Genomic DNA, 21,080 nt, shown 5'->3' with positions numbered 1-21,080 from the left:
ACAACTCCTTAGATTACTTCCTCTTTTACATTTTGCCCCTTAACTTCATCTCCTGCCACCGGCCACATCCATGGCATCCATCAAACTTTGTTATTGTCTCTGGTTCACCCTATTAAAGTCATGAAATTTTTTTCGACTCAAGAAAACATCAAATTTTAATTGCTTGATGGTTGAAATTAAACGAACTAGGATAATGAATTCCGGAAGCTCATCAAAAGCGTCTGGGTGGTGTAGTCGGTTATCACGCTAGTCTCACACACTAGAGGTCCCCGGTTCGAACCCGGGCTCAGACATTTTGTTTGTTTCTTACTTATTTTTTAATTTTTATTTCATTATTACCAATTCTCTGCTCAAATTCACAGTATCGCTCCAACAAAAACCTGCTTAAATTTCTCAGTTTTACACGCCCTCGTCTTTAGGTCCTCCAATAAAGATGCAAATTCAGAAACTCACTCTCCCAAATAACGCTCTTTCACCACTCAATTTCTCACATTCTCCTCATATACACTCATCCTTTTCACCGTCACGCCGCCACTCCAATTCTCCTTCTAGAGTTATATTTAAGTCTGGATTTTGCAATTCAGCCAAAAGGGTCTCCAGGTCACTAAGTGGTACGAGAAGATATAGTAGTAACTTGGTTAAGGTCAGTTGTGCAATGTTGGAAAATGAAGATAAAGATGATAGCTTTTATATAAGGAGGTGTGTGGAGATTGCAAGAAAGGCAATTGGGTGCACAAGTCCTAATCCTATGGTGGGTTGTGTCATTGTCAAAGATGGCAAGATTGTTGGTGAAGGGTTTCACCCTAAAGCTGGTCAACCTCATGCTGAGGTAATAATCACTTATTTCCTTCTCTTGTTCTGTCCTTCTTGTTGATAACTTTGGTTTCTGCTGTTCAATTCGTCAAGAGGTTGCTCGTTCTTTTATGGTTACGCTAAAAAAAACGAATGATGAGAAAAATGGAGAATTAAGCATGAAGTGGCTTTTTCTACAAAAGTGAATTCTTTTGAAGATTGATCAATTAAAGTTGCTTTGCTACAGAAGGTTGCTTTAAGTTGTTTGATGAATTACTTTGATGCTGGAGGCTGCTAAGCTAGACACTTGCTGCATGCATTTTACTATGTATGCCTATTTAGCTGTTAAAGATTTGTGATTTTTATGTTTATTATCTGAACCAAATAGCTAACTCAGAAACATGATTTTAGTGTAAAGAGAATTACAATATGAGAAACCTAAAGTTTGTTACTTTAGTTTTTTATCTGTTTATGCATACTCTTTAGCAACCCATAGGAGAATTTAAGTTAAATAACTATTCTTATATCAGTTTTCATTCTTGCTTTGTGGTAGAATTAAAAGCTCTCCATTTCAAGCTTGATCTGATTTGAGAAAATTTTCCTGATAATGCTGTTTTCAAAGTGAATTCTTCATGCAATTTGATTGAAATATGTTTAGATTGGATCAGCTTTTTGCTATGCTTGAAAATGAAGTGGAATGACTTCTAGAAGTTTAACAAGACTGTTTTGGGTATATATCAATGGATTTTTAGCTTTAGCATCTAACTACATCTTTCTTTGTATAATTTAATATCCATTTTCCATATCAGCGTCTTTCCTTGACAAACTGTTGTCAGATAATTTGGATTAGGTATTTGCTCTTAGAGATGCTGGAGATTTAGCCGAGAATGCAACAGCTTATGTGAGTCTGGAGCCATGTAATCACTATGGAAGAACTCCACCATGCACTGAAGCTCTCATTAAAGCCAAAGTTAAGAAGGTGGTGGTTGGAATGGTCGATCCAAATCCAATTGTGGCTTCAAGAGGTTTGGATAGATTGAGAGATGCAGGAATTGATGTAACTGCTGGTGTTGAAGAAGAATTGTGCAAGAGGCTTAACGAGGCCTACATCCATCAAATGTTGACTGGGAAGCCCTTTGTTACACTTAGGTAAGATTGCAAGAGTATATTCCTATTATGATATGGCTGCAGTAAAAGATCATTCATCCTTAGTATTCATACTAATGAGATTGTTTCTAGTTGGTATGATAATGCTTGGGTAGGTTCGAGGATCTACATTAACTTGTTCTTAGCTGATACAATTTTAACTTCACTCATCTGCCTAAACTGCAGATACTCCCTCTCAGTCAATGGCCACCTCTTAAACCAACTTGGAGAAGGTGCCACAGAGTGCAGTGGATACTACTCAAGATTGTTACAGGAATATGATGCAGTTATAGTTTCCACCCCGACAGTTGACATGTTCTCAGTTCCTATGTCACAAGAACCTGGTGCCAATCAACCCCTCTGTGTCATAACAACAGCTTCTTTTTCTCCAATCCGAGTTCCTTCCATGGCCAAAGAAGCAGCTGCTAACATAATAATATTTGCTGACAAAGAGACAAATGTCGAACCTGAAACAGCTGAAATAGGAATAGAAACTGTAGTTCTGGATTGGATAAGTTTGAAGGAAATTCTGGAATATTGCAAGCGTCGGGGATTATGCAGTGTTTTGTTGGATCTGAGAGGAAGTTTTGGTGAACTTGAAGGTCTTCTCAATGATGGTATTGAGCAGAATCTCTTGCAAAAAGTTGTGGTGGAAGTATTGCCATGGTGGTATGAAAGTAGCATCGAGAGTTCTTTTGCAGCTCTGAAGAATATTAGGAAAAGACTGAAAGTGAAAAATCTACAACCCAGTATTGCAGGTGAGAGCATTATACTTGAGGGTTATCTTTAGCGCAAGTTGTTGGAACCCAAGCGGACACCAGAATATGAGCTTACCGAATAGTCCATTTCTTATGAGCTTTAGGGACGGAATGGGATATCTTTTCTTTTGAACAAGAATGGGATATCCTTTTATGCATCCCTAATTCCATCACTCACGAAGAGAAATCGATAGCACAATTCCCCGAAGGGGGCTCAAACTGAAATTTGTGTCTCCCCTACATTTGTGGCTTGTACATGCTACTTCTACATTATATCTGTAGAACTTTTTCGGGGGCTTGAAGAAAAATCTTTCAAATCGAGAATCATAAACGTTTATTACTTGCTTTTAATATATAAAGCACTGCACAACCCTGTTGACTTAATTTTTAGTAGCATATATGTTCACTGCAAAATGTACCGGAACGCTCATTATATCATTTCTTGATTGCCTGTATACATAGCTCTAACCATGGAGAAATATCAATTAGCGTAGGAGCACATTTTGCGGCTGTAAAACAAATTTTCATATTATCATTAAGTACGGGCTTAAGGGGTTCAGAGTTTCCGAAGTCTCAATGCCAGCTTTCCCAACTCCAAGAAATAAAATGAAGTTCATTTGTACAGATTATCGTTGATTCGTTCCCGTGTCCCAAACCAATCCGAGCGAATAAACGATCAGCCCACTCCTGAAGTTTTTTCTGTTCGTATTCAGCACCACCCTGATTATTGCCAAATTCTGTTCGGCATTCCTATCAGTCTCTTCTAATAAAAGTAAAATTGTTCAGGAAAGATATCAAGATGAAATAATATATGCAACAATAACATTTACAGTGACATTGCTCTATATACAGAAAATGCATTGGATACCAGACTTCTCAAAGGCAGAATGCTTCCTGTGCGTATATCTGAATGCTCCAGCTGGACTACGATTTGAAGCTTAAATTAGATTGTATATATACATATTTGAATGCTTCAACATGCAATGTGAGGCTTATAGATGAGAGAAGATTGTTCTGTGAGATTAGGTTTTAAGTTTAAGAGTTTAGACTCCTCCCAGCTTATGAGTTAGGCCAACCGTTTGTCGAGTGCTCACAAGCATGTCTCTTTCTCTTTGCAATGAGTTGATTTTGAATGGCTTTCTCAGTTGCAATTGCTTCCTGAATGTTGCTGTTAACTAGATTACAAAGCTCATCAAGTGCTAACATTGGAAATGGTTCCTCGATCAGAACACCAACCTATGGAAATAAATTCAATTGAAAATTTTGAGTTAAATATCGTTATAAAAATGTGTTTCCAGATGCATAAATTAAGACAGAAAGAGGAAGAGAAGCCAGATCTATGCTATCCCTCCTCCTCCACACCCATGCCCCTTATATTTGGAAATTGTGGCTCCATCATTTAATGATGTTTATGGCAAGCTAGGGTCTCGTTTTTGGTATATGCAAGTATGTAAAAACAATTGTATAGACAATTCATAAGAAGAGAGAAACATACTTCTTCTATGCAGAACAAGGAAGCAGCACTGATAAAAGTTGCAGGAACAACAATCCAGTGGCAATCATCCCAAAGTATTATAGGAAGTGTTAGATGCCAAAGGACCAGAAATCTTGATGTCAAGCGCGTATATGAGAGTGGAATGGGAATTCCCATGAGTTGTTCACAAACACCAATTCCTTCATGCAAACATGAAATTTTCGACTCCTGCACCGTGGTGTGATGAAATATTATTTACTGATAAATGTAAAGAAAGATTCAGCATATTTATTGTTATTATCTGAGCCTGCTGAAAACAAAAGTAGCTATGCTAATAAAAGTAGAGAAAACCCACCAGCTAGAATGAAAATCCTTAAACAGTCAAATTAGATAAAGAATATACCAGCAGATGTCTCTTTGATTCCTCTAAGTTGAGCAATTGAAGGCTTTGTGAAATGAACTCAATAATGCAACGAGGCCGATGCCTAGAATTGAGTAACATAGCTAGATCATCTACTTCAAGCAAGTTTCGAAGGTCTCTGTTAATATCTGACCCATAAATCACATGGCACTGCAAATAACAACTTTCCATCATTAATGAATTAAATCACCAACTTCACTAAAACTAAATTCATCAAACATTAAACAATAACTTCAGCAATCTAACTCATTTGAAGCAAAACACATACACACGAAAATCATAAAACAGTAAAATGCGTCTATTTAATAACAGAATCATCATTAAAAGCTTGCATCTTTTTAGGCATATAAAGCAACCCAAAAATTAGCCAAGTAATGTAGCAAAAGGAAACTGACCTTAAGAGCCACTGGAAAGGCTATAACATATTGCAAGAGAGCATTTTTAAGCACAGCATCTTTTGAATTGTCAACAGTAGCAATAACCTGTCTAGCAAAATCATTAACACCCGAAATAACCTTAGTCCAAGCTTTTCTCCCCTCTTCATATCTGGAATAAGAAGCTTCTGTCCTAAAAACAAGCAACAAAGCCAATGCCGGAGCAGTCAACTGATAAGGCAAGGAAGAAGCTCTGAGAACAGGGAAAAACCCAGGGAAGAAATGCATCTCAACAGCTGAATTATAGCTAGCAATGATCACAGCAACCGAAGTAAAGGCAATGACAGGAGGTATTAGTGATAAAATTACACGTGACTGTAGACTTGAGAGTAAGTGGCGTAAATGGCGAAGTGAACTCCTGTGTTCGACCCATTTATTGTGGTTGTATAGAGTGCGTTTTTGTTGCATTCCTCTCTCTTTTATCCGGTCAGACCAGTCTGGGATTGCGCGGAGAAGGGAAATTAGGGTTAGAGTTAAGGTTTTATGGGGATTTGGTGGGGGTTTTGAGCAGAGAGTTTTTAAGGAAAGATTGGATTTTTTTCTGTTAGGTTTGGAGGGAAAGGTAGTTAGGTGTAGCGTGAGGAGAATTTTGGGGGTAAAGTTGGAAGAAAGTGAGGTTTTGGGGAGTGGCGACTTAAAGGGTGTTGTTGTGGGGGGTGACATTGGTGGTTGGTTTTAGGGTTAGGGTTGCAGGTTGGAGAAAGAAAAGATGGGCATGGACATGGTAAGCAAGAGGAGAAGAGTAGAGTGAGAAAATAGCAGTTAAGAAAGAAAGAGGGATTAGAAATTAGAAATGATCGTTTGTGAAGGAGACTTTTACACATGTTCTATTTTTCCTTTTCTTTATGTTGAGTTATTTATTTATCTATTTTCAATTTCATTACGTGCACAAGTATTATTATCAGAACAAGACTCTTATTTAAGAATAATTTCTCTTTTTGCCAGGAGAAAGCTTGGTGTTTTTTTTCTTTTGGGAGAGGGTCAATGGCTTGGTATTTTATCTACCTAAGCTTATGAACTCGATTCAATTAATTCAATCCAATATTATAAAATAGAGGAGAGACTAACATTTTTCTATAAGGTAAAACCTCCAACATATATATATATTTCCCAAAATTTGCAACTTTTCTTGGTGTACCTTCAAAGTAATTGTTCTTTAATTTTAAGAACACAACGTTATTCCAGGAATTCAGCCTTACGAAAAACTTAATATAGTGGGATGGTAATCTTACAGCAAAGGGGAAAAGGAACAGAAAAAAATCATATATATTTGCTGAAATACAAGTTCATAGATTAGCAAAAGAAAAGTTCACGGCCAGCATCACTGGAGCGGCCGAGAAATCCAAACCAATGCTGCTGCCGCTCTTTACTTAAAGTTGCATCCCGCATGTCACATGATCCAAATTTTAATGAACTGTTAGGCGACAGACTCACCATTCTCAGCAAGCTCTAAAGTTTCATGCAAAAGCTTTCACATGCTGAACTATAACGATCATCCATAAACACTAAAATTTTAGAGCAATAAAATAAACTGTAAACAAAATATTAAAAAAAAAAAAAAAAAAAAAAAAAAAAAAAAAAGCCAAGTAGGACCTCGTAGGAGAAGAAAATGATAACTACCCTGTAAAATTATTAAGCAAAACACCAGATGTTCATTGAACAGGTGGAAGTAGGAAATCTGTCCCTAAATTCTATCAGAGTAAAGCAACCAAAAGCATCATATTCATTTCTACTGGATTTGACCAAAAAGTGTACAGATATTATGTTATATCCCCCAAAGATACTCTCTAGTAAAGGCCTTATCATAAGACAGCTATGTGACAATAGCCAGCCTAAATCGCAACGATACTGTGCCCAACTTCCATTTCAGTAAGCTAACTAATGCTCTTTTGCACTGCTGGTGACACTGCCTTAAGGTCCTTTCTTTGATCCAAAGATGAACTCTTTCACAGAGTTCTCTGCTGATAGTATTGCCTTTTTGACCTGCCATTACAAAGAGTACCATTCTTGAGTAGATGGAGAAAACCAAGCCAGGACTCAAAATTAACAAGTAAACAAAGAAAAAACACAAAACCTCCAAAAGAAGTAACAAGTACACAGTCCATGATCAAAAGACAGGAATATAGTAGGGAGATAACCTCAAACAAGAGTTTGCCTCACCACCAGCACAGGTTTAATTTTCATATACTGAAAGCCAGAACAATAAGTTTGGCAATTTTTCCTCCTAATGTTGCACTTAAAAAGAAATCTTGCAGATGGAAAATGTCATGCCTAAGTTATCCAAAATTCAGGGCTGCAGAGAAGAAAAAAGGCAAACCAAAAAGAAATAGCAAAAACTGAAGAAACATGGAAACAATATAGGAGGTTAAAGAAAGCACAAATACCATATCAACATGTTCTAAACCCAGAAGATTAAACAAGAAAAAACCTTTAGAAACCAAGGCAAAAAAGTTTCAACATGCCATAGAATAAGTAAGCTCATTAGAGTACATATGAGATATGATGAACATAATTGTCCTTGAAGTTGCTTACAACAAGTCTCAGTACAAGCACAATACAAAACAAATCTCTAGTCAACACTCTCCAAGATTTGATTCGCACTTCTCAGTATTCTATCTTGATTATGAATTTGTTCAACTGTTAGTCTGGTCAAAATAAGGATTACATTATTTCATGAATGCTTGCTCTATGACTTGACCCATGAAAGAAATGCCTTCTACAAGTTGCCAGTACCCAAGAAAGATCAGAGAACAGAGAATTGCAGAAACTAATAGAAGAAAACTAATATATTACATGCATAGAGCAAGTTTTCCATCAAATGTTACATTTGACTTTATTATATTTATGCCCTTCAAATCCTGGTGTATATTGTTTTCCGATAATTAAAGTATACGGATCTTATTATCCATTAAATAGTCATTGTTAAGATGATCAAATACTCACAAATCACAAAACCAATTCACAAACCAGTAGTAAGAAGTTTTTTTTCAAAAAGAAAGAAAGCCTTATGGCAACAACGATTTGTTAAGCACTAATTTAAGCAAGAAAGTTCCATCCTTCTAAATGAAAAACTGAAAGATCAACAGCCCATGATTCACAGACATCATCGATCCCTACATCAGGCATGAGACAAAAATTGGAAGAATAGCAAGGGCAAAAATTAAGAAGACATCTATGTAAAGAAACATGTAAATGACAATAAAGTAATCTGCAACTAGATTTGAGAGGAATGAGATAATAAGAAAAATACAGGGTCTACAGCGTTGGGTTGGGGGCCATAGTCAGCAGTTAAGAGAAAATAAGAAGCAACTGCAGTCGCCACCATCGTTGTCCTCCTCACTATCTTGTCTGTTTTCGGATTCATCTTCTTTCTACTACCATCTCCTTTCTTCTTCTTCTTCTTTTTTTTTTTTACCTTTTTCTCTTTGATTGCAGTTTTGGGGTTTACACAACGATTTGGAAAAATCTGGAAGTGCTAATCAATTCGCACTGCGGCTAACCGAACAAATTTGTTTATGAAATTTTTGTACTATCCCAGTTTAAGCCAATACCTACAACCAAACAACTTCCTTCTATTCCTCATTAAATTAAATTGGCAAACACTTAAACTTTAATATTTTATTCACTTCAATATTTAAACTTTTAATCCAGTTTTATATACATTTCAACTTAATATATAATTTTTTTAATTCATTTATAATACATATAAATATTTAGATATTTCTAAAAAATAAGATTTAATACTTATCAAATTAGATTAAATAATAAAAATTTTAGTAATTAATTAAATTAAAATTAAAACACTAGACTAATTAAATAATTAAAATTTTTAATGTTTAAATATACAATATGTTTTATTATTGTTCGGAAAGAAATGGTTAGTATTGTTATTATTATTAATAATAACGGATGGTTCTCTAACCTTTCGCCTCAAATTGAATCTTTATTACATTCTTTAATTAATCAAATATAATTCTCGCCAATTCCCGATTTACAGACACACAGCATAATCATGGAACAACCGAGTCCACCTCAGGACCCGAACCCTCCTGACACAGCTCCACCTCCAGCTCCCCCTTCACAACAGCAACAACCACCACCACCAAAACAGCCCGAGTCGGAGGCAGCGGCAGCAGCAGCACCCCCACTACCACCAACTACGCCGACTGCAACAGCGGCCACACCACTACCTGCAACAGCAGCACCAAAACCATCGATACCACCGTCGGCGGCAGCAGCCGCTTATCTCCCTCCTTTCAAAAGCAAGAAAAGACCACTTGACAGTAATGTCCAGCTTCAAGACTGTACCTACTTCAAGATTCGTGCTGTTCTCAAAGATATTCGTCCCCATTTACTCGAGGTAGTAATCTTTACATTCCATTTCCACATTTTCTTACTTTTTAATTGATTGGCAACATTTCTTGATACAGTTCAAAATTATCTTGCTTTTCCTTTTTTTCTTTTCTACATGATTTAATTTCATCAACTATACATTTCAACTATATAGTACATTTGGACTATAATTTGGTTCTGGGACATTCTGATATTGTAAATATATGATGTTTCGTACCCAACAAATAAAAAAACTGCAAGTCCTCAAGCCCCTAAAGAAAAGAAAGAAATAATAAAAAAAAAAATTCCCATCGATAACTTAAAGATTTCTTTAAGATCTCACAAGTACCTAATTATCTATTTTGCATAATCAAATTTGGGACTAATTGCGTACAATTGTCTTAGTTTATATCCCTCTCTTATTTTTTAGTGCACTTTGTATATCATACGTACCCTGTTGTACTTATATTAAGTCTCAAGGGCTTAATTTGTTTGTGTTCCTGAAGGTGCTTCGAACAGTGGACTTCCGCAATTGCAAAGGCGCTGATGAACTTCGACAGAGTAAGTTTATTGATGGGACCTTGTTGAATCCAAATGTTATCTCTGGATTTAAGCACTTACATGAATCTCATGGAAACTTTGACTAATTGCTGACTTCAATTTCTTTCTCCAACTTATCACATTGAATCTCTCTGCTTAGGGATTGTTGAGATTTAACAAAATAGCATTAGCAAAAAGGACAGCCATTTTTAAAACAAGACATAACTCGCTTGATCTTTCTGTTGAATTATTAGAAATTGGGGCCTGAATTAAGGCAACATCTATCTGTGAAAACCTGTGATCAAATCTGACCTGTGCAATTCTATGCCGCTTGTACTGGAATTATGATTTCTTGGCTTCCATAATAAGTCTTTTTTCTCAAGAATATTTAGGTCATAATTAGATCACTCGTCGCCACCTCCAAGATCATTTTTCTTTTGCAAGTCCAAATGGGTAATTGGTACTCGCATATTTTGTCTTTTAGTCTGTAGCCATGCTTTTAACCATATATTATGTGCTTTACAGGGTTGAAGCTTCTGATGGAACTATACAAAGAATTGACTGCTGAAGCATTCATCACAAAGAAGCCTAAGAATGAACCAGGAGGGCAGCATTTGTCAAGTGAAAATGGAGCTGCAGAAAAACCCCAGAAGCAGCTCCAAGATGTTAAGCCGACAGAACAGCTTCAATCTGATCATGTATTTGCAAAACCATCTGAAAAGGAAGCTATACATCTTGAGGAGCAATCATGTTATATTGGAGGATCTGCATTTGGCTGGAACTTTATCACTTTTCCAGGCAGTAAACCTGTTTTCTATGGGAGAACAAAGGAAGCGTTCCGAGCTGCTCAAGATGCTTCATAGGATATCATCAATGGCCTGCCTATCTCTGTGTATCTCTCTCTCTAATGTTGTTACTTGAAGGGACAGAATGCATAGACGGAATGCATAGACAGAATACTCTGGTCCTCACCAATTAATCTGTGCAATGAGATTTTAAATTTAGGAGTTTTAGCTTTGTGATTCTCTGTTGGAATGGTTATGGAATATGCAAGATTCCAAAAGAAATTTGCTGATGAAATCCCCCTTTTGGTGTTGTATATTTCTTTGACCATTTTCCGTTTTAATTGCTCGTCTGGTTAGGCATATGCCCAGCTTCATTCTAAAATTTGATATAGACATTTGAACAGCTATATGCCAAGCAAATGGGAACATAGTAGGAATATTCCCTACCAGTGCCAAATAACATTGCTCAATATCACCAAGAAAATGATAATTAGGGAGACGCTATACACAAAGGACAAGCAAACAAATGTTCTTTGCCTCCCGTCAACTTTCTTTTTCACTCGCCGAAAAGAATAAAAACAACAAATACAAATTTTCTCCTGTTTCTAATGGAGTGACAGGAAATCCTTTTAGAACCTGTAAGTACACAATTGATCAAGCCTCGCAAGAATCAGCAGAGCTTCTATGCTTTATATTGTTTGTTTGGAAAAATTCCAACCCCAAGATACCAATCATCAGTGGAAATAAAATTTGCTCTCTTTGACTAAAATTATGGAAACGATTGAAAGCTATCGTCGCCATCCTTGGAAGTGAAAACTACAATCAGTGCCATGCGTTCGTGCTCATATGGAGCATCACTTGAAGGAATCAAGGAAATTCACAGATCACCGTAAGCGTATTCCACATTTGTCACTTCTGTTCAGAGGTTGCGTTCTTTTGAGCTTCTAAATTTGTACCTTCCTTCAGTGCTACCTGTGCTTCAGTCTCCATTCCTAATACACCAAGGGCGACAGCCTGGAGATAAGATGCAACATGCCATACAGGGGAAATGACTTGCGCTTGCATTGCATCATTTAGAGCTTCTTGAGGCATGTCAGTCATGAGGAAAGACAGGCTGCGTCGTGCAAAAAGGGTTGGGGAAACCATGGTTCCAGCATCAATGAACTGCAAGAAGAAACTGTCAAATTGTGTAAACTGATCCATTTACTTTTAGGGGTCTCGAAGCATCATCTTCTTGCATTGTGAACTCCAGGGAGGGTCAGATATACACAACTTTAACCTCTTATTGCGATGAGCTTGTTTATATCAATGGAGGTTAAGTCTACCTTAAGTTCGTAAATGAGCAAGCATGTCATAACAATGGCCTAACCTGTGTATAACACTCAATTGCATCTCTGAGGTCCTTCTGCTTGAAAGCAGAATCACCCTTCTTCTTGAAAGTTAAAGTTTCTTGCATTTCATCAGTCCACATTTGGAAAGAAAGCTGCAGTGCAACCAAGGAAAATGGAAGATTTCAGCAAATAGAGAAGGCAAAAACATCAACATGAAGAAAAGAATATTAAGGAACTCAATAAAATTGAAGTTAACAGAGAACCTCATTTGTTACTCCTTCATCGTCTTTATAGCCAAGGCCATCCAAGATTTCATGTATGGCTGTCAGGTCCTTTCTCGAGCAAGCCTCACCAATTGGGGATAAAGGAGAGAGCGAAGCACTATGTGGTATACCCATTAAAACATGGGAAGGAACCTGCTTATTGGAGAAAAAGGAAACATAAAAAACTGCTTCCAGCTAAAGACACCACAAACAAGAGGCGGCCCAGAAGTACAGGAGATTTATCTGATGAACTTACTTCAGTTTCCTTCTGAAGAGGAGTCAAAGCAGCCACTAATGATTTTGAACTTGGTCGTTCCCGGAGTTCATACTGTAAACATCGAGAAGCCAAGCGTACTAACTCAGTCCCATCATCATTAGAAAACTGTCCTTCCAAGCAAGAATCTGTCAACATCTGTAGGTTTCTGTCCCGTATCAAGTCAAGGGCCTGGCCATATATATTTGGTCACTAACAGCAGGTTTACACGAAAGCTTACGAACAGATTCATATATAAATTCCATCATTGAATTTATTTCTAAATTATAAGAGCTTACATGGTTGGGAGGGATATGCTTTCCGCTGAGAAGGTCAACCAAAAGAGTGCCAAAACTATATATCACACTTTCTGGTGTTACTCTCCCTACATATCACATAAACACACCCTCAACTTAGCATCCATTAAATCAGAATCCAAAAGAATTCGACATGGAAAATATTCAGTTTTATGGGGCAGCTCATACCAGTTCTCAAATACTCAGGAGGTGTAAATGCTAAATTAGTACTGTAACTTTTTCCATCCCTGCTGTTTTTCATCAGACCAAAGCTCGACAGTCTTGGATTACCATCCTGCAGTTTTCTAATTCATAAAGTAATGCATATAAAATCTAGTCAAATGAATATTTTAAACAAATAGAGCAAGAAAAGCATTTACCTCATCAAATAGAATTCTATAAGCATTAAGGTCGTGATAAAGGGCACGGCCTTTACTTGTACAGTATTCTAGAGCTTCAGCAAGATGTAGAGCAACCCTTAATCTCATTGCCCATTTCATAGGTTGTGTTTCCCCTGATTCAAAACACATTTTTTTGCATAATTAGATGCCAATGCCTCAACTTAAACCATCTTCTAAGTTGGTTAATTTAACCACTTGCCACTAGGAAATGTATAGTATTGACACAAACCAACCACCATTTTGAGAGAATAGAGATAATTCAATCACAGAAGTAACAAGGCATTGTTAAAGTATAAATCTGCGAGAAATCAGATGTAACACTACAATATAGCATATAACATTACAGATAGACAAAATCTATATATGAAATTTTAGACAATGTTCTCTGTGATCATAGAATGCTGATATTTCTGCACAAATCATGCGGAATTATTAGCATTGCATGATCAAAGAGAATGTTCTGCAATGTGAGGTTACAAGGCAGAAAAATCATAAATTCAAACGAGTTAAGAACTTTAGCCAAAATCCTTGAAATGCAAAATACAGAAGTCTTACAATGAAAAAGGTGTTTTGCAAGTGTCTCATTGGGCAAGTATTCTGCCACAAGTAGCCTCTCATCACCTTCACAACAACAACCAAGCAAATTTGCCAATCTATGGTTGCGGAGCTGACCGACAAATCTTGCTTCCTCCTATTATCATACAGGAAATACTTTAATATAGTAAATAGAATAAAGCTAACGTCGGAATATCTCTGAAAAGGAAATTAGCAAAAGAAATGCAAATTCTTATTGATTTATGCGATGGTCTAATTTGAAGTACATAAGCTCACGACAAACAACAAACAACAATTTCATTTCAAGAATCGGATTCCATCCATGATTTGAATCAATAACTTAGGGGGGGAAAAAAACATGTATATAAAAAACCTTTACAAATCCATGAAGCCGAATATTACATAATTAAAAAAGAAAAAAAGAAAAGAAAAGGTTGGTCTAGTGGCAAACAGAAGCATCATCATTTACCGTCAAATTCTGAACTCCCAAGTTTAAAAGAAGGAATTCCAAGAATTTTCATGCGAGAGGAAGATTGGATAACTTAGTGGGAAGGAATTATAATTGGTTTAAGTTAAAGACTTAATAGTGATAAAAGAAGTTGGCTACCAAAAATTGTCTTGCATCAGGCCAAGCCATTCTATTAAAACGTTTAACAACAATTCTCCTTTGGTTTTCCAGCTTCCCTTTATAAACAACATTTGGAGCCTTCTCTCCATGTTCAGACACTATGTTTTCTACTGCAAAACCTGACGTTGCATTCTTTAACTGCTCGAACGTGAACTCACGAAAAGCTGGCAAGTAATCAATCTCACTCTTTCCTTCATTCCCTGCATCCAATCACAAACACATGGAAAAACAATATACAACTCGTTACGAAGTCATGAATCCATTCATTTTTTGTTGAAAATAAGAACCAAAGTCAAACCCACCAACAGTATCAGGAACTTCAACGACTGCAGCTGCTTTGAACTGTGAATCCAAGCAGCATGGAATGAACTTGGAGCAGAGACTCCCCATCTCAAAATCAAAATATTTTAAAATTAAAAACAAATTTAATCCTTTTTAAACAAACGCAGTATGAGAATTGAACAATCTTGAACTGGGCTGTTGTTGTTGATACAATGAGAGATCTGGTCAAGTAAAGAAATATGATTCTCTTGAAACAGAGATCAGATCAGAAACAGAACAGAACAGAAGAGATCACATCACATGTGTGTTAGTACAAATTAGCATGGAATACTTATAAACAGTACCAGACACACAGAAATGCATCTACTGGCTGTAAGTAACTGAACATCGTATTAGTTAACGAAAAGGAACTCAAAAAGGAAAAAGAAAAACAACAATTATTAATACCGACAGGGACATGCCGTGAAAAAACTTTTTATATAAAAGCTGTAGAATCTCTGAATTATTTAAAACGATCTTGTTTGTTTTCTTTGTTTCTTTTTTTTTTTTTTTTTGGTTCTGCTCACATACATATGCTTAATTTTTTTCTTTTTCATGTAATGTGGACTAGTGACAGACATGATTATTTAAGAAAAAAGAAAAAGAAAGAGCAAGGTAATAATTAATATAACTTGTGTTATTTGCACCGCTGGGTGGGTTTTGGATTGACATGAAGTGGATGATTGGATTGGACATGAAGTGGTGTTTGTTCAGAGAACAGGAGAAGAGGGTCCAAAACTGCCTCAAAAAGCTGGCTGAAAGTGAGACACAAATTAGTGATTAGAGAAAATTAAATATATAAATAAACTTTTCATTTTCATGCTCCCGCCGGTAATCATTTCTATTAGCTTGCCTTTAATCATAATTAACTTTCTTTAAGCTTTTTCCACAGCTGTAATTTTACGCGGCGCCGTTTTGGTCTTTCGCTCCAATTTTCAACTGTTATTCACGGGTCGGGTTGCAAAACCAAAGCATCCATATTATTGACGAGCTTGAGACGAAAATAGAAAAACTTTTGGGGGTAGGTTTTGTATAAGTGAAGATATATAGGGGTGAACTGTAAAAACGAGAACTTGCTAGTTAGGGGATCAAATAAAATTCTCTAGGGTTAGGGTTTAGCAAAACAGAGACAATTCTTGAGATTGAATCATCAAAAAAAAAAATGTCTAAGAAGAACAATTTAGCTCGTAGAAAGAGACAACACGAATTCGAGCTTCAAAGTAATTGAATCTTATTTAATTCACTTTCTTTATAAGCTTCGGCATATGATTTTTGTGTACTGGAGCTATTAATTTATGGTTAAAGTTTGCTGTTTTATTTTTGGTTGATTATAGAGGAGAAGGAACAGAAAGAAAAGAACGAGAAGAAACTCCAAGCAAAGAAGAACAAGATGAAAGTTAGTTTCTTTAAATTTTCAAATTGCTTCTCTTTGTTGCAATTTTTGAATTCTATGTCTTAATCTTTTTAGGGTTTATGTACTTATATTTTGTTTTGAATAGGGTAATTAGTTGATTAATCACGCATTTGATTCATATGGAATTTGATTTTGTATTAAGTTGAAGCTTTTTTCTTTTTTTATTTTAAATGTGGATGTTTGTGTACAGGTTGACAATACTAACAAGATGAAGAAGAAAGGTGCAAGTGGGTTTTCAGTAAAGAAGAAAAAGGTGAAGACCAAATTGACTGCATTGACAAAAGCTAAAGCTGCTCAGGCAATGGAGGTTGACAAATGATGAATGAGTTCCAAATTTTGAAATCTTGTTTATTTTTATGTTTATGTTGACATGCCAGTGGGTTATAGAACTTGACTGCTGCTGAATTAGCAGCAATTTTATGTAAGTTGTAACTTAAACTTGGAAGTTCAAATCTAGCTATCTTTCAGTTTCACATGATCATTCTTGTGGGTTTAAGGAGCAAATATACTGAGTTCGCGATGTGTGCATGTGTATTTGTGAGTGTGTATCGCATCAGTAGGACATGGAGTGAAAAATGACCTTGATTTACTTCATTGCAGGGAGGGAATGTGTGCTTTAGGCAAACTGATTCAAGAGGCAATGTAAAAGTAGGAAAGAAAACGCACTTAGTTAAACATGATATGGCCAATTTTGATTCTTTTGTAAGCATGTAAGGTATGATAAAAAGTTGTTGAAGATGGTTCTCATGGTTATTGATGTGGAGAAACTGCATTTCTCATATACCATATCTTAAACATCAATTTCTCAAAGAAGTATGTTTTGATAGGTGTAGAGATTATGCAGGGATGATATTTGGTTGATTTAGTGCTTTGCTGGCCATACTCTTACACCGACTTATAGCGGGTGGTACCTTTGAATTTGGAGAGGCTTTGGCAGAAGAACATCGTTATTGCTAGAACTTTATGGTAGGGATAGTGACCTGTTCGGATGGCCAACGTTGCATATACGTCATTTGATTTTAGAAGGGTATCCTTTCGTCATTCTTTTTCAGGAGTCAATTTCAAGATCGTGTAGGTGCTTTAAGAACTTTCAGAGATGGATTATGAAATCCAACAGTAACTCATGCTGATAATGCACGGTGCAGCTGCCAAGAAATTAGTACGATTTAGGTGAGATTGTTATTGCTTGATTCAAGAGATATGATCGATTGTGAATTTATTATAACTGAAAGCTCTTTGGAAAACAAAACCCTAAATAAAAAGAAGTTTTAATAAATAAAGGGAGTGGCATCTGTTCTGTGGTTGAAGCAATCATAGTTTATATATAAAAGAAATTGGAAGTCTTTTTGAGGAAGTAGTTCAAATATGCTTTGTTGTACTTATCACCCACGTGCGCGTTTTCCTTTATCTGTATGTTATCTCTGTGTATTTTGATTTACACGGGAAGGGAACTCATCAATAAGAAAGGTGGGTAGAGATGAGTTGTTCGTAGAGGTAATACCATCATATTGTTCTGGGAGATCACCTTTATGTGTTTTCAAATTCTGAGCTAACAGAAGAGGTTGAGAAAATACTGGTAGGGTTATTTATGGAAGTATTCAGTGAAGAACCAAGCATGATTCAATTGTGCTGATGTTAGATTCAAAAACACCTGGATAATGGCAGATGGAACTGGAAAGTGCTTCAGAACAGATGGAAAGTTGAACAGTAGACTTCTTAGTTAATGGTTCAATTCTGTATGGTGACAGCTTGTGTGATTCAGTTAACCTATCCAAATCTGTTCCTTGCATAGGATCTGTTAAAAACTGAGATACACAAGCATCATGGGATGTTCTCCACACAAACCCCAGCAAGAAGGATATTGTCGTCTTCCGATGATTGAGCATGTTGAGTGTCGCAAGTACAATTGCTATTAAGTTTTGACAAACTTGGCAGCAAAATGAATGAATGCACTGTGGCAGCAGCCATATTCTGTCGATCTCGACAGGTAATATGGAGTTTCTGCTACACAAGACAAAGCAAGAATTGGAGCCCCCAAGTTTACCTCAAAAGACAGGTGGGCTGTGCTAGACCCAGTCGATTCCAGATACTGAGGCCCAAGAACAAAAAATTGAAAGTTGGAAGGTGTTAGTTATAATACATTTATGATCTTTGCAATTGGCAGATTTTAATACCATCAATAGACCGTCCCATATAGTAGTCGTATCACATTTATTAACCAAAAAATTATTTTCCATATTTCAGAAAAAGAAAAGAAAAGAAATTTAATATTGTGATTCACCAACCACAAAAATTGTAGCAAAAAAGACATAAATTGTCTATAAAAAAAAAAGGGGTATTTTGAAAATCTTGCTAATAATGTTTGCTAATTGTCATAATGAGTCATTTATTGAATTAGAATAACTTTCCTAATCATTAAAAAAGACTTAATGGTTGATGATAGACTAAAACGGTGACTTCACAGCTTAATTAAGGGAAAGAAGAAAGGCACAAATAGATTTCCAAACAAAGAAACAAGTAGAGTTTCCTAGTCAAAGCAGCACTTGTTTTATTCTTAGAAACACAGTTACTCCTCAACAAATATAGGTTGAGGGTTGTTCCACCAACCAACATCATCTCTATTTTTATCTTTGCTTTTTCAATTCTTAAACTCTCTCTCTCTCTCTTTTCTTTTATTCCTTTCCCATGTTTCTGAGGACGGAGGTGAAACAATTAATAATAACAATAATAGGACTTTTTCTTACCCTATTCACAGTAATGAACCTCAACTTAGTCTAGATTGAAATCTGGTACATTTTGTCAATGGATCTCGTGCTCATTCATGTGCATTTAGCTTGCTTCTTCAACAAAATCTAGTATTCAAAATTCTTGTTCATGTGCTGGAATTACACTGCGGGTTGCAGAGTGGGTTCCATCTGTCGCAATTATTTTGCAGTGCTAGTCAAATTTTTGACACTGTTTAATTATTGGGTACCTTAGCATTCCCATCTAAACGGCACTATTTATCATCACAGTAACTAGTTTAAAATAGGGTATATGCACAATTGTATGTCTTGTCAATGTAAAATTTGCAGTGCCCATTTGTAAAGATATAGTAATTAATTAGTGAAGAATTAATGGTATTGGTATCCTATCAGTTTTCAGTAATTATAATACATCAAGGTTCAGCTTGAGTTTTCATTAATCCCATCAGATGGGAACTTGTGTTTATGGGCTGATTGATCTGTATAATTTGGTAGCTTAGAGATAAATTAGCCCAACATGATTTTGCTTTACTCGTAAAACAAAGTGGTCATAACTTAATAAGTCTTTCAACACAAGTTGTGTTGTGTCCCTAATTTTGTTCACTTGCTGCTACCGATGTTTCTGTCATAATGAATTATTAATCATAAAATGGATAGCCAGCCAGAGGCAGCCTTTTTTTAGCACACTTTTTAAATAGTCTTTCTTTTATTATCTGGATCTGATTTTTTTTTTTTAATTTTTTTTGGCTTTTTAAGAGAAGAAAAAGAAAAGAAGGGTCTGATCCAATTTAATATCACATGCGTTGAATATGAAGAGGTGAAGTGAGCATCAGAAGCTCACTTGTCGTGACAGTTTTTTTGCAGTGTAATTTGGTTCAAAGTTAGAAGCAACGCCAGGCTTCCGTTTTATGTAAAGTCAACATCAAAGCAAAGCATGTGCTTCCTCAGTTCTTTTTCTACTTCTTTTCCTTCTAAAACAAAACTGTGGATCACGAATTCAAATTTTATTATATATTTATATTCGGTTATTTTATCTCTTTTAGTTGAAATCCTTTTGTGCTTAAGAATTCCTCTTTCATTAAATAACTGAAAATACTGTACAAATATATATTCTTTTTAATTCATAGGAATATAGTAAACTAAATTATTAATTAGTGACAAAAATACCTTATTATAATTCTCTTTATATCTAATAATAATAATATAAAAGGCAGACCAAGATTTTGCATTGGATTTGTTGTCAAATGTCGCAAGAAAGATAGACAATGGACAACAATCGTATTAATAAGAGAGTTCGTGATCCAATGCTGGGTCATGCCAATAATATATTCATTTTAATATTATATATATATATATATATATACACTTCTTTTTAGATATTTTTCCCATTATTTTAATAATTTATTATTGGATGTTCTTGTCTTTCCAAAACCAAAGTCAACCTCGACCAATTGACATTAATGAACATTGAGATTATACAAAGTAAATTTATTGAAGATTTTAGAGTTACGGGTCATCTCTGGAGGAAGCTTCTTTTTCTTCTAAAAATAAATAATAAATATGGAGGGTTGACTGTCTAGAGTGAGAATCTAAAAAATGAGGAAATTCACATAATTTTTTAAACTATATAACAATTATTTCACACTACTTTTCTATCCCCAGCATCTAATCTTATTGAATTTATAAAAGAAGACAATAAGAATATGTTACTTTCAGATACATATAGCTATATGCAGAGTTCCATTTTTATAATAAGTGAAAGAATTTATTAAATATCTTTAATACTATTTATGTTAATATAAATTAATAAATATTTTTATTATTTATTGTTATCATTATTTTTAAATGGGTGGTTTGAGATTGAAACCGCCGGTTCTGGTTTCAATAAATATTGAACTATTTTTAAACCAGCTCTTTCCAATTTTGATTTCGATTTGAGCCGGTTTTAGTTTTGAATTTTAACCGGTTTCGATTTCATACTTGACCAGTCGGATTCTAATTTTAGTTTGATTTCAATTTCAAACCCGCCAATGGCCATTGTGACTGAGCTTTGAGCTCTTGTGCAACTGCAAAGGAGTTTGTTGTGCCTGGATTGGATTGGAGGAAGGGTATCCGTAAATTGATTGTGCAAGCCGAGCTTCTTTGGTTGCTTTCCAATGGCTCAATGAATATGAAAATGGGCGGTGCTTGTA

General features: G+C 35.6%; 6 protein-coding genes and 1 non-coding gene across 7 annotated transcripts; 4 read left to right on the top strand and 3 right to left on the bottom strand.

Moving 5' to 3' along the window:
* The first annotated feature begins 219 nt into the window (after window positions 1–219).
* TRNAV-CAC lies at window positions 220–293 on the top strand. Its single transcript has one exon. It is a non-coding gene; the product is annotated as a tRNA-Val (tRNA).
* Window positions 294–342: 49 nt separating this feature from the next.
* LOC107262690 (riboflavin biosynthesis protein PYRD, chloroplastic) lies at window positions 343–3,036 on the top strand. Its single transcript, XM_015729023.2, has 3 exons — window positions 343–829; window positions 1,643–1,941; window positions 2,125–3,036. Exons 1-3 carry the CDS (start codon window positions 434–436, stop codon window positions 2,726–2,728), a joined length of 1,299 nt encoding a protein of 432 aa, XP_015584509.2. The 5' UTR covers window positions 343–433; the 3' UTR covers window positions 2,729–3,036.
* Window positions 3,037–3,474: 438 nt separating this feature from the next.
* On the bottom strand, window positions 3,475–6,467 carry LOC8261867 (UPF0187 protein At3g61320, chloroplastic). Its single transcript, XM_002511802.4, has 4 exons — window positions 4,987–6,467; window positions 4,574–4,741; window positions 4,192–4,398; window positions 3,475–3,932 (listed from the first exon to the last, which is right to left on the bottom strand). Exons 1-4 carry the CDS (start codon window positions 5,686–5,688, stop codon window positions 3,756–3,758), a joined length of 1,254 nt encoding a protein of 417 aa, XP_002511848.1. The 5' UTR covers window positions 5,689–6,467; the 3' UTR covers window positions 3,475–3,755.
* A 155-nt stretch (window positions 6,468–6,622) lies between these two features.
* LOC8261866 lies at window positions 6,623–8,601 on the bottom strand. The gene is made up of 2 exons (XM_002511801.4): window positions 8,276–8,601; window positions 6,623–7,008 (listed from the first exon to the last, which is right to left on the bottom strand). Exons 1-2 carry the CDS (start codon window positions 8,387–8,389, stop codon window positions 6,937–6,939), a joined length of 186 nt encoding a protein of 61 aa, XP_002511847.1. The 5' UTR covers window positions 8,390–8,601; the 3' UTR covers window positions 6,623–6,936.
* A 326-nt stretch (window positions 8,602–8,927) lies between these two features.
* Window positions 8,928–10,998, top strand: LOC8261865 (neural Wiskott-Aldrich syndrome protein). The gene is made up of 3 exons (XM_002511800.4): window positions 8,928–9,385; window positions 9,864–9,918; window positions 10,423–10,998. Exons 1-3 carry the CDS (start codon window positions 9,038–9,040, stop codon window positions 10,758–10,760), a joined length of 741 nt encoding a protein of 246 aa, XP_002511846.1. The 5' UTR covers window positions 8,928–9,037; the 3' UTR covers window positions 10,761–10,998.
* A 93-nt stretch (window positions 10,999–11,091) lies between these two features.
* LOC8261864 (serine/threonine-protein kinase BSK3) lies at window positions 11,092–15,494 on the bottom strand. Its single transcript, XM_002511799.4, has 10 exons — window positions 14,712–15,494; window positions 14,389–14,609; window positions 13,782–13,917; window positions 13,206–13,339; window positions 13,015–13,120; window positions 12,829–12,914; window positions 12,533–12,721; window positions 12,277–12,429; window positions 12,052–12,165; window positions 11,092–11,846 (listed from the first exon to the last, which is right to left on the bottom strand). Exons 1-10 carry the CDS (start codon window positions 14,797–14,799, stop codon window positions 11,592–11,594), a joined length of 1,482 nt encoding a protein of 493 aa, XP_002511845.1. The 5' UTR covers window positions 14,800–15,494; the 3' UTR covers window positions 11,092–11,591.
* A 251-nt stretch (window positions 15,495–15,745) lies between these two features.
* LOC8261863 lies at window positions 15,746–16,619 on the top strand. The gene is made up of 3 exons (XM_015728550.3): window positions 15,746–15,950; window positions 16,065–16,126; window positions 16,335–16,619. Exons 1-3 carry the CDS (start codon window positions 15,893–15,895, stop codon window positions 16,461–16,463), a joined length of 249 nt encoding a protein of 82 aa, XP_015584036.1. The 5' UTR covers window positions 15,746–15,892; the 3' UTR covers window positions 16,464–16,619.
* Window positions 16,620–21,080: the final 4,461 nt, after the last annotated feature.

Source organism: Ricinus communis, chromosome 1 (genome assembly GCF_019578655.1).
Source record: "Ricinus communis isolate WT05 ecotype wild-type chromosome 1, ASM1957865v1, whole genome shotgun sequence".
Taxonomy (NCBI): Eukaryota; Viridiplantae; Streptophyta; class Magnoliopsida; order Malpighiales; family Euphorbiaceae; genus Ricinus; species Ricinus communis.
Note: the sequence above shows the minus strand (reverse complement) of the source record. Positions and strands in the feature narration are given on the sequence as shown.